General features: G+C 37.7%; 2 protein-coding genes across 2 annotated transcripts; both read left to right on the plus strand.

Moving 5' to 3' along the window:
• The first annotated feature begins 73 nt into the window (after nucleotides 1-73).
• On the plus strand, nucleotides 74-6,874 carry LOC119995033 (polyadenylate-binding protein 2-like). Its single transcript, XM_038841391.1, has 6 exons — nucleotides 74-264; nucleotides 397-505; nucleotides 827-894; nucleotides 6,096-6,287; nucleotides 6,398-6,525; nucleotides 6,645-6,874. Exons 1-6 carry the CDS (start codon nucleotides 151-153, stop codon nucleotides 6,691-6,693), a joined length of 660 nt encoding a protein of 219 aa, XP_038697319.1. The 5' UTR covers nucleotides 74-150; the 3' UTR covers nucleotides 6,694-6,874.
• A 3,295-nt stretch (nucleotides 6,875-10,169) lies between these two features.
• On the plus strand, nucleotides 10,170-11,851 carry LOC119990024 (UDP-glycosyltransferase 91A1-like). The gene has a single exon (XM_038835837.1). The coding sequence runs from the start codon at nucleotides 10,311-10,313 to the stop codon at nucleotides 11,709-11,711; it is 1,401 nt and encodes a 466-aa protein (XP_038691765.1). The 5' UTR covers nucleotides 10,170-10,310; the 3' UTR covers nucleotides 11,712-11,851.
• The last annotated feature ends 990 nt before the right edge of the window (nucleotides 11,852-12,841 follow it).

The raw sequence follows: 12,841 nt of genomic DNA on the forward strand, positions 1-12,841 counted from the left end.
TACGATTTCTCTGTTTTATTTTTAATCATTGGACGGTTGCGATTTTGCTACCACAATAAAGGAAAGAAAAGGGAGAATCCCACTGAGAGTGACGAATAGCTTCCAGATTCTAGAAAGAAAACACTCTCAGAGAGACAGAGAGTGAGAGGGATGGAGGAAGAAGAGCATGAGGTGTACGGTGGAGAAATCCCAGACGTGGAGGGAGATATGGACCCTAACAACGCCGATGTCGATATGCACGCCGCAGAAGATGACGCCGTCAAGGTATATTCATATGAATCATATCCACTCTCATACGCTTATATGTATACAACCGGAAACCAAATTTGGTTGATCGATTAGATGATAGATATAAAATTGTATTGTCTATGCACGTTCAACCTTGAACGTGATTAGGCGCAAGAGCTGGATGAGATGAAAAAGAGGTTGAAGGAGATGGAGGAGGAAGCCGCGGCTCTCCGCGAGATGCAGGCGAAGGTGGAGAAAGAAATGGGCGCTGTTCAAGGTTTCTTTAAAATCTTTTCCCTATTTTTCTTCTAGGGTTTCGGATCTAGGATTATTAGTGTCGATTCCATGTTCTGCTCCTGATAAGCCTTCCGAATAGCAACCAACTGAGGAGCTATCGGAATTTGACCTTTTCTGTTGGCGTAATTCGAATAAGCTATATGCTTATAATTCCGATTTACTCTTAGAAGTTAGAACGGCTAATTAGAATTATATTGATTTCTATTCTCGGCCTTTTCAATTTAATTTTTCCCCTTGTATGTTGGCAATTTAAGATTAATAATGTATTTTATGGATGTTGTTGGATGTAACTTTGGAACAGATCCTGCTAGTGCAGCTGCTAATGCAAACAAGGAGGAAGTAGATTCAAGATCGGTATTTGTTGGCAATGTGAGAAACATAATCTTTTCCCCTTTTAGGTTTCAGGAAATAGAAATAGTATTTGTTACTTTAATGATCTTGTTGTTGCTTTATTGCTTACAATGTTTTTATTCATTCGGTCATCAATCAGGGAAGCTTGCATGTAGGCATGTGTGCATGGTTGGGTGCAAATCTACGTAAATTTTTTGGTTCTGCTTAAACTGGGTTTACCTTCTCTTGGTTCTATCTAAGTTCTTTGCACATTTGAAAATTGCTGATGTGCTTGGGTCATTGACTTACTTTCTTTTCTTTATTGCCCAGATATATTTTATCAAAGCATTGAGATGCCAAAATACTTTCTTTAGGTTTTAAGACATTTCTTGCATTATCCAGAAAAGAAGTGAGGCGCATGGAGGCTCTTGTTCTAAAATTTTTACCTGCCATCTGAAGTAAAACTTGTATACGTTATGAAATATGCATGTCCTTTTTAGGTTGGAATCCTTTTGAGCCTGAATGAGTTGCAGGTAATACATACACATGTAGATATAATAAATGATGTCAGTATAAGGTTGCGGTTATTTCAACGTAAGCTATTTGGTAATTGTGTGCATGCCATACTTCTTCTAGAGGGAAATCACGCTAAACTCTGAGAAAGCCCATCTTTGTTTAAGCTAGTCGATTTATTTCCATTGGATAATGTTGTAATTCATATTAGGAATAGCAAACTGTGTCTTGCCACTAGTACATTTGCTTTCTAGTTACTGATGTTTGTGGAAGTATCGAGTGAATAATTTCATAAATTTTTTCTGTACATCCAAGATCAAGATCATACTACTTTTATATTTACGTTTACTATCGCCTTTGGTAAAACTTAAAAGGAATTAGAGCTGTACCATGTGATTTAGTGATTGTGACTCGTGGAGAATATGGTTAGGGTTTGAGGGTATTTTTCTTAGATAGTTCTCATAGGCTGCGTTGCTCTTAATTTGTTGGACTGTTGGGTTTTGCTTCCGTTGGTCAAGCAGTATAAATTTTGCCTTCTGTAAGATCTTTTTTATATGTTTATGGATATGTGTTTTGTGAAGCAGTGAAAATATGCATTAACATATATGGACTTTGGGGTGTGTTAATTTGGATATTTCTCATGGAGCATTTCCCTTAATCTTGTGGATTGTTTGGATTTATGGGCTCCATTGCTGAAGCTGTAGCAATTGAATTCTGGAACAATTTTAGGGATCTGTATCTTGTATACCCCTGGACACATGTAAAAGAACACAATTAAATTTTGAAAAAAGAGGACCTTATTCAGTTAGATTGAGACTAGTGGATTGTTGGACTTGCGATACAAAAATAAGATAAGAAGTATTTATGTGAAATAACTTACTGTATGGGAGCACTTGCAACTTCCCAATATTTTAACCTCCTGAAAGAAGTCACGATTAAGAGTTTTATATCTTAGCTTTGAAAAATGAATTGGGTTATGGTAACTGTGTCTGCTTTTACTTCAGCATCGTGAGCTGTATTTCTATTGTAGATGTAGGGTTGCACTTACTGTTTGGTAGATCCTCATTTTTTGTCCTGGATAACCCTTGAAGCAGCTGAGACTCTAGAGCATTGTTGTTAGATTCACTTAATATTGATGCATGGTATGTATCAATTCATCATATTAGACGTATTGTGGAAGAGTTCTATTATATCAGGAGCTTGTATTTTTGGTGCTCTAAAAGACAGTACCTTCTTTGTATCTCCCATTTTGCATTCTATTGTTCTGTAGACCATAGCTGCATGATTTCTGCCATATGGAAAAATCAGGGCAAATGGAAACCCGGAGAACTGAAAAAGAAAAAGAAAAAAGGAGAGTTACAAGAGGAAGGAGAACGGGAGAAGAATTTTGGCATTTTTTCTGCACCTCTTAAAATGAATTCAACACCATTACCCATTACCTTCAACAACTACAGCAGAAACTAGGGAGAGAAAGGGACACGTGAGGAAGACCTGTATTCTGACTAATTGAGGAGTAAAAAGCGGCTCTGGGAGTTCAATGGTTCAGAACTTCAGATGGGCATGTACTTGCGAGTCCAATTCTATTACTCGGTGTTTGTGTCCTCATATGCTCCTTTCCAATGTAAAGAGTGGAAAGCGGTTTTAGGGTTATCATTCTCATTTATCTTAAATAATGGGTGTCCAGGCATTATATATGAGCAAACTAAATGGCCATTCTAGCCTGAGCAATCTAAGCACCTAGTTCTAGTGAGTGATGATTGTAACTGTGATACTAGAAAATAGAAATATGGAATTTGCTGTCTGGGACTCAAATATTTTAGCAAAAGAGTTTGTTGGCAACAGGTTTTGATCTATGGAGTTTGAAGAAGAATAAAGGGTAAACTGTCGGATGTCAGGAGACTATTTTAGGAAAATAGAACCAACCAAAAAAAGGTAGTCTGTGACCACTGTCTACAATGTTTCTAATACTCGGGTAAAGGTGAGCAGTTCACATTTTGAAGAATCACTAAATAACATGATTATCATGTTCATTTTCTCCCTTGTGCTCATCCAGTATTCATCCAGCCATTGCGCTTCACACCTTTGCTGCTGTCAGTATGCCACGTCCTTTATGTTCCACACTTCCACTGCAATTGCTGGAAAGGTTTTCTATTAATCATTCAATTGAGGGTTTTTTTTTTCCCCTTTTAGCGGAGTAGAAAATGAAAGCAATAGTTGTTCAATTGCTTCATATTCAAAATAAAGGTTAATATAAGTGGAGAATTTGGTCCTGCTATTTTTTTCATCTAACTTCTCTGGGTAGATTGTATAGATATTCGCAGCAAGAGTAAAGCATTAAGTTACTTATTTTGAACTAAAACTTCACTTTTTTTTAATATCAAAATCCCTTTTCCGATAAGTATGTGGTTATTCCTTGTTAACTTCCTCTTGCTTTAGGGATTATATGAGTTACAAGAATTATTGGGTATTCTTCTATTGTTGCCTGTTTAATTTTGAGTTTGAGTTTTAGGGTATATGGTTGGGATTTACTTTATAACTAAAACACTGTTCTTTTTTTTCCCTTCCTTTTAACTTCTGGTCTGGATGTTGGGTACTTGGTGTTTGGTATCATGGTTGACTCTATGTCTCACTATGATCGCAGGGTTCGTAATCGGTATTCCACGAGTTCTCTTTTAGTAATGCTGGAATAGTTACACTATTTTCTGAGGTTGGGCCAAAGTTATTCTGGTGTTAGATAGGATTGCATTGTAATGAGAAAGACTTTGTGTGTGAATTTGCAAAGAAATAAGGAGAGGGAAAAAAGAAACAAATGAAAAAAAAATGAAAGATCAAAATTTCTCTCTGAAAGAAAATGTGAAAAAATTCTCAAAAATTTGGGGAGTTAAAAGAGGAGAAAAATGAGAGATGAGAAAGAAAAATTGAAAAAGAATTTCCTGGTAAAAAAAATGAAACAGGAAAAAGAAAACAAAAAAAGAATGAAGTGTAATGGAAATAAAATAAAAGGGAATGGTTTGTAGAGCAAATGTTGTATTTGGGAAAGTGGAGTGAATTGGAGCTTCTATTTTGACTGTTTCTGAAATGGATTCAAGTGCGCAATGTAAGTTGAGCTGCTTTGAATGCGAAAAAAGCTGCAAGACAAACTTTTGTCTTATTTCAAGAATGGAGGGATACTGGATGCTACTGGAGTGGTGGTCGTTGGCACTCCTGAAGAGGGTGGTCATTGAGCAGCAGATATGATGAGATCGTAAGATTGTTAATGTTCCTTTCTTGTGACCTTATCTTTTGTCAACCAACACTTTTATCCAATTTAATAGAAGAATGAGTAAGATTGACTGAAAACTTTTGTACTTGTCTTTTTTTCTTGGATTTTTTTTTTCATTATGGGACAAAAAACATCATTGTTATGTAGCTGTCTAATTAATAGGAATTTCCTTCCTGCATAGGAAATGACTGCTAATGTGGGTGGAAATTACCTGATGCATAGTTTATGTATTATTTTCACGTTTATAATTAGTGTTATATGAATTTTTCGTAGTGAATCTCTCTATATTATTGCCATTGGTCATGGAACAAATTTTAAACGAACTATGTTTTGGACTGGATATGCTTTTCTAAAATCTCAAGCATTCATTTTAGTTTTTTGGTTCGTCACTTATTGGAAAAAAATTCATCAGTTCTGGCTATTCCTCTGGTGTATGACCCGTTTCCCCCTCTGTTTCTTTAGAAATCTTCTATTAAGATTTTGGTGCATTGGAGTCGTACTGTTTTGCAATTTGCTTCTAATTACATTACTTCAGATGTTATCTTGAAGATTGCCGTGATTTTGACAAACAATGACATGGTTTATTAAAACCTCTTTTCCCATTCGATTGAATTAAGACATGTTCTTTTGTTTACCTTTTCCCTTTCATCTTTTGTCAAGTGGGTGTTGGGGCGATTTGAAGTTGTGGATAAAATAGATTACTCTCCCAAAATTTTGTGCAGAACCTAGTATCAATAAATTTGCTCTTGAGGAATTAAAAGAACGCCATAATTTGTGAATATGATTGTATCGTAAACTGTGAAAGGTTGTGTTTTGAGTCATTTTTGCTGACGAGCTCTTGGGAATCACATTAGTCAGCAGTTATTGGGAATTTGGTATGCTGTATTCAGTAAAGCAATGGTGATCTCGAACATGCTTATGAGTAGTAGTGGATTTAACAAAATGAAACACATTTTAAAGAGCAGTCTGACTAAATGATGAAACTTGAGTAGTAACTACTACTCTAACTCTTGGTGAAATGAGTTGATAGACTTTAATAGAAAGCTGTGCTGACTAGAAAAAATTTACTCAGCAGAAAGGTAAAAGTGATATTTCTCCTATTTTTATGGCAACAGCAGTTTGTATGTGCGTAAACATTGAAATTTAACTCCAAACTTCTAAAGTATATTAGGACCTGTAATGTGCCTCCTGCCTGGTAAGAGGCAAATCTTAAAACATGTGCGTTGACATGCAATGGATAGTTTTCGTTTGTGTTTTTCATATTTATTTGTTTTTGTCCTTAACAAAATCTGGTGGCAACTTGGCATAGCAAGTGCGCTGGTAATCATGGCTCCATCTAGGTTCTTACCGGCTTGAAAGCTGTTTAGGATTAAAAATGTTCTCTGGTGGCATCTTTGATCAGCTACATATGTGATGTCAAGCTAATCCAATTTTCATCAAAATTTTGGATTCAATTGTCCTGCAGGTTGATTATTCATGCACTCCTGAAGAAGTGCAGCAGCATTTCCAATCTTGTGGCACTGTGAACAGAGTGACTATTCTCACAGATAAGTTTGGGCAGCCAAAGGGTTTTGCTTATGTGGAATTTCTTGAAGTGGAAGCTGTTCAGGAGGCTCTTGTGTTGAATGAATCTGAACTACATGGCCGTCAGTTGAAGGTAACTTCCCTTGGAAAGATGCAATGTTTTGTCTTTTATTGCCAAACAAGAGGCATAAGATTTATTATTCCTAAATTTTCTGTTTTTTATTCAATTGACAAACGTTTCAGGTTTCGGCAAAAAGAACAAATGTTCCTGGGATGAAGCAGTACCGCCCAAGGCGTTTTAATCCTTATGCCGGATACAGATCCAGGAGACCATATGTACCTCCGTATTTCTACTCCCCTTATGGTTATGGGTATGGAACACCCTTCCTAGCTAGTCTGTTTTGTTTTACTTTTCTACGTCATGTTGACGCATGTTTTATCTTTGCGATTTTAATTGCTTAGTTGTTTTCATTTTTCTTTGATTTTCCAGGAAGGTTCCTAGGTTTCGAAGGCTGTCGCGTTACATGCCTTATTACTGAGAAGTTAATATCTTCCGAGAGCAGACATTTATATGTTATCTTTTAACAATAATTTCAGACCCCTAAATGAAGATTGTCTTCATGATACTTTTACTAAATGGCACAATGAACATTGAATATTTGCTTGACCGTGGAGAGAAATTATGTCATGATGCTGCATTATTGCCTTTTTCTTATACCACCATCGGGCGGCATGAAGTTTTGTGTACATGTTTGGGCAGTAATATATTTCTTTTCTGCGTGAACTGCTTTGATCTTAATTGTGGGAACCTGTTTTTGTGGAGTGAGGAAAAAAGGTTATGAGTTGGTCTATTATGGCGGGGGCCGATAGATGAATAGAAGACTTGCATGTGGGGTGGAGATGATGTGGTAGATGCACATCTTTCTTTGGCTAGTGATCGCCGATGATTATAACATTACCAGTAGAGTTCTAGTTATAGAAGTGGAAGAAAGTAATAGAAATCTATGTTCTAAACCCTGAAGAAATTAAATTCTCTCTTGGAATATATGTTCCTGTGCAGTCTGCTCTTTGTCATGTGATCAGTTCTTTAACATTTTAAATAAAATCATCTGTAAGCCTTCAGGCTTCATAGAATTGCATGGTCCTTGAACAGGTTGGAGTTATCACTAGGATTGTGATGCTGACTTAAGCTTATTGTTGAGGGGTACCGCATTTTTAAGGGTGATAATAATATAGTTCCTGTTTGTCTTATGTTACCCTTTACATTTTGCAAATTCAACTCTCCATTTCCTTGAGGTAAAATTCCATAAGTTTGTTTTCTCCCCCCATATGTTAGGAAACACCAGTCGACTATCTTGCTCAAACTTGACTATAAGATATGATCTGCTTTCCCAAGCCGAACCCATCACAGGGCTCAGACAATAGCACGAAATTGATTGATTGAATCAAATAATCCAAGTTAGTAATTGTAGAGAATCAAGCAATAACAAAATCAAAATGGTAAAGAGGCACCACAGAACGATATACGTGGTTTGACACACAATGACGTACGTTTACGGGTGGTAGAGATCCAATTTCACTATATGAAGAAGTTATCTCTGTGTCTCTCTCTAGGAGGTGGCCATGTCAGTCCTCCTTCAAAAGAATCCTAAAATTTCTATTTAAACAAGTGTCCCGTAAGTTGCAGATCCACGCTATTTGTTCGGACGGCTCGAGGAGCTGTCCGAACATATATTAATCTATCTAGGATTTCACAAATACAATGTTTTCCGGACAACAATCTTTCTATCTAGTAAAATGCAGCTTGGATGAGCCAATTTCTCCACATCCAAAACCTTTTAGGGTTCACGGCTTTAAAACGCTTCTTACTAAGTCAAGGAACTCATGGATTTATAACATGTCTATTAGATCTTCATTTTAGACACGTGAGACTTTTCTCAACACTATACCCCTTCCTCTCTTCCACTACCTCATCGAAAGAAGGGGTAAAAAGGGATTAAAAAATGAAGAGTAAAGGCTGTCCCTCCCCCAATCTACCATCAAAGTTTTTTTATGGGCTCAAGTACCATTAAGTGAGATGGTTCATAAAGAGCGCAGCTGTGTGGACCCAATATAATCTTTTTACTCAAGTTGGTTTTATATCTTTTTTTATTTATTTTGCTTTTTGATAATTTTGATAAAGATTTGTGATATCGTTTATGTAATTTTGTTTGAGGAGCTCCACTAGTTCCAGTAGTCAAGCTCCTCACCTCCTTCACAAATCACCAAGTGCAGGAGTTTGATTATGTAGTAATAAAAAATTGTATGGCCCCATTGGGCCATTTAGTAACGAGCCCAAGCTCAACGTACCCATTTCATGAGCCCAGCTGCTATCAAAGCCCACGAGATGGCCCACACGAAACCCATGAAGTCTCATCTATGAACACTCCGGTCAGTCACATGGCCATGAACATAGACCCTGACGCCACATCTGACACTAGTGGGCTAACGTCATGTCTGATATCTGCTTTACTGTATGCAGGATGTCATTTCCTGACAGGATCTCCTATCTTCTCAGTGGCACCACGGCCATGGAGGCGTCAAGCCGACTCATAAATATCCTCCTTCTAGAAAGTATATCCAATCCAGTTCGCACTTGCTCCCTTGAACCTGACACGTACATATTTTTAGGTATGCTCTTTCAGCTATATGATATCAAGTCATTTATGGTTGCTCACTTTGATCCTCCACTCCGTGGCCAACACGTGTCCAACCCCCATCATATGTCCTGACACTCCCATCTTGTTTTTCGTCTACCAACCTTGACACATCCGTTATGCTTGACTTTACACACTTATACCCTAGGCTCTACCAAAAAAGGACAGAAGTTGGTGACACGACTTCCGAGACAAACCTCACTCTCATACAAATACCCTTCTCCTACCTTGGAGATGGGGATTAAAACATTAGAAACCAGAGACATACATTTTTCCTACCCTTCACTAAATATTCAGCCAAAAAACATTTGCGCCATCACCAGTTTTCCACCTTCGATCACCACTGACTTGATCATCAGAGTCTCTGCTACTGGCACCCCCTAGTCCGGTCTGAGAGCTTTCACAATTATTCTTGTTGTGATACTTGCAGGATTCAAAAGTACAGACGAGCCTCCACGTAATCAAAGTTGACATTTCAACGATAATAAAAATTGCTCCTACAGATTCCCCATTACCCTTAAAGGCTTGAACAGTCAATCAAAAATGTTATCGTTATGGTCACATAAATCATTTTGCAGTTTATGTCTCTAATGCAAGCATGGGAGCTTTATTTTATTTTATACATGCTTGAGCCTAAACTAAAGGCAAAAGATCTATCCGTGACAAGCAGATCTCTAATATCAATTAATTATTTAGATTTAATAAAAGATTAGTTGAAATGTGCGTTGTATTGTCTATCTTGTTTGGACTAGTATATGCCGCGAGATTCCATCATTATTGCTTTAATACTTTACATTATGAATAAAATAATTCAACGACAGCGAAAATCTGATTAATTAAGGTATTACAACTCCCCCTTTAAAGGTGAAATTAATACTAAATTCACCCCGCAAATCACACTCGCAATAAAGGAAGATCAATAGTTCGAAATTCATATAAAAGAGGATTTCCAGTCAAGTAAATATATCTCAGTTTTTCAATACTTTTTACCAGCTAAAGAGAGAGCTCTAAATACCGAGCTATCTCACTAGTCATGTTGTCTGCAAATCTAACTTGAGCATCAGAGCATCCTCATGAGGTACATTTCGGGGATCCCAAAACTCATGTTTTCTATTTGTGTAGAGACAAAATAATGTCTTGATCCATAGTTTGATCGACTAAGACTTCTGCAGAATCGAGCAACCGATCCAGAAAGTCGTTCCGATATTGCATGTCATTGATGGCATCCACATTTCTGCTCATGATGCACGAGTGAGGATAAAAATGGACACCCTAAAGGCAAGAGATCCATCCGCGACAAGCAAATCTCTAATATCAATTAATTATTTGGATTAGTTGAAGTGTGCGTTGTATGTCTCTCTTTAATACTTTACATTATGAATAAAATACTTCAATGACAACTTTCCCCTTAAAAGCCTTAAGCGATCAAGGCAGACTTAGCTACTACTCCCATCAAGTCCATGGCCGCCGAGAATGGAAAGCTCCACTTAGCGATGTTTCCATGGCTAGCCTTTGGTCACATGCTCCCATTCCTTGAGTTTTCTAAGTTAGTAGCCGAAAAGGGTCACAAAGTCTCCTTCATTTCTACTCCAAGAAACATTGATCGTCTCCCAAAACTCCCTCCTCACTTGTCTCCTCTCATTGACTTCGTCGCACTGCCGCTACCCCACCTCAAAAATCTGCCTGAGACTGCAGAGGCCACCGTTGACTTGCCTCCTGATGGTGTCGGGTACCTCAAAAACGCCTACGACCTTCTCCAGAAGCCATTGACCGACTTCCTTATAACTCACAAACCGGACTGGATTATCTACGACTATGTCCCTTACTGGTTACCGGCAATAGCCAAGAAAGTCGATATACCGACTGTGTACTTCAGTCCCTTCCTCGCCGCAACTATTTGCTGTGTCTGTCCTGCTTTAGGAGATGATGATTACCGGAAAACCCCCGAAGACTACACGGTGCTACCCAAGTGGGTCCCGTTCCCTTCCACAGCGGCATCTCCTCGGTTCATGGCAATAAAACTTACTGATGCCATAGTCGGTGACGAATCAAGATCTCGTCTGTCGGAATATTATAGATTCCGTGGAAGCATTAGAGGCGCTGATATAATATCTATCAGAACCCACATTGAATTTGAACCAGAATGGTTAAAACTTGCAGAAGATCTTCATAAGAAACCCGTTATTCCTGTTGGTTTCATTGCTCCATTAGACGATGACTCTGTTGATGAAACAGAGACGTGGGGGTGGATTAAAGAGTGGCTAGACAAGCAAGAGAGAGGGTCTATAGTGTACGTAGCATTTGGTACCGAAGCAAAGTTGAGTCAAGATGAACTGACCGAGATAGCACTCGGGTTAGAGCTTTCCGGCTTACCGTTCTTTTGGGTGTTAAGGACTCATCGTGGATCATTCGACCCTGATCCGCTTCATTTGCCTGACGGGTTTTTGGAGCGAACCAAAGCACAAGGGGTAGTATGCACGAGTTGGGTGCCACAACTCAAGATTTTAGGCCATGACTCGATTGGAGGATATTTGACTCACTCGGGTTGGAGCTCAGTGATTGAGGCGCTTAAGTTTGGTAAGGCTCTTGTTCTATTGAGCTTCTTTGCTGACCAAGGTCGAAACGCCAAGGTTTTGGAGGAGAAGAAGATTGGGTATCCGATACCGAGGAACAACGACGATGGATCGTTCACAAGGAACTCAGTTGCTGAGTCACTGAGTCTGGTTATGTTGGAAGAAGAAGGAAAGGTTTACAAGGAGAAAGCCAAGGAAATGAGCAACTTGTTTGGTGACAAGGAAAAACAGAGCTTGTGCATGGATAACTTTTTGGATCACCTTAAAGCCAATAAACGTCATCATTAAGCAGCTTTGAATTTCGTAGAAGTCTCAGGTCCGCTGCATGTATTAATATAGTTTTTCTTCTCCTGTGTTTTAATTTAAGCTTCTGATTGGCCACTGTTGTAGAAACTGATAGATTTGTTTGCTATCAATCATTATCATTATTTACTAACGAGAGATGACACGATTGATAATCGATTAGGTTAGGCTTATACGTATCAAGATTAGATTCTAAGGAAAATCATATTAAATAAAAGCATTACCATTATTTACACACTATTTTTCTATTTTATATATATTTTAAAACTCTGACGTTTGACTTTTCGACCATTCCTCTCTCTTTTTTTTTTCTTTTTTTTTTTTTATGCAAAAGATATCCTACGTGGTACAGATAGAAAAGCAGCAGGGGAAAATAGCCTTTATTGAGTTGAGTCTGACCCGGATTGATAATAAAATTTTCAAGTATGCCCGATAAGGTCCGAACGTTCGTTGAATATCCTAATTTTTAATAGCAATATATTCTTGTGGGCATCCATTTTAAACCCGTAAGTCGGGCCAAGATTTCAAAATTGGCTCGATCATAATTTTGGGTCGACACCAGCCCGACTTGGTCTAATGCGTTAGGCATAGATTTCATCCCAACATGAAATGACAGGCTGACTCAAAATGTGACATGGCAAAAGTTGAATATCAAATTTTGAACAAAAAATATTCATATTTCTTTAAAAATACCAGTCAAATTTCTTTCTCACAAATTTTGACATCATTATTTTTTTTCTTACATGAAATTTAAAATTGTTATATATATCTCAACCGTATAATTGAGATTGGACGATTCATCTGAAATCATTTGATTATCGAATGCCGAATCTTCTTAAAAAGTGTTTTCTTTTGGAGGAATTCTTGTAAAAAAGTGTGCGAAATAAAATGAACAGTAGTGTTAGGTAACCCAACTTTATACATTTGAATTCAATTCATTACAACTGGACATGACAAACTGACTCAACACATGACCTGGCAAAGTAATTTTTATTTTAAGAAAAAAGTATCTCTATTTCTAATATCAGTCTAATTCTTCTCCCACACACGCTGACAATTTACTCTCCCACGGATGTTGACATCACCTTTTTTTTCTCACTTTTGTTCTTATACGA

The sequence above is a fragment of the Tripterygium wilfordii genome, chromosome 3, assembly GCF_013401445.1.
Source record: "Tripterygium wilfordii isolate XIE 37 chromosome 3, ASM1340144v1, whole genome shotgun sequence".
Classification (NCBI taxonomy): Eukaryota; Viridiplantae; Streptophyta; class Magnoliopsida; order Celastrales; family Celastraceae; genus Tripterygium; species Tripterygium wilfordii.

Coding starts and splice junctions, on each gene's coding strand:
- LOC119990024 (XM_038835837.1), top strand. CDS start 10,311: ATGGCCGCCGAGAATGGAAAGCTCCACTTAGCGATGTTTCCATGGCTA.
- LOC119995033 (XM_038841391.1), top strand. CDS start 151: ATGGAGGAAGAAGAGCATGAGGTGTACGGTGGAGAAATCCCAGACGTG. Junction 895..6,095: donor GATCGGTATTTGTTGGCAAT/GTGAGAAACATA, acceptor ATTGTCCTGCAG/GTTGATTATTCATGCACTCC. Junction 6,288..6,397: donor TACATGGCCGTCAGTTGAAG/GTAACTTCCCTT, acceptor CAAACGTTTCAG/GTTTCGGCAAAAAGAACAAA.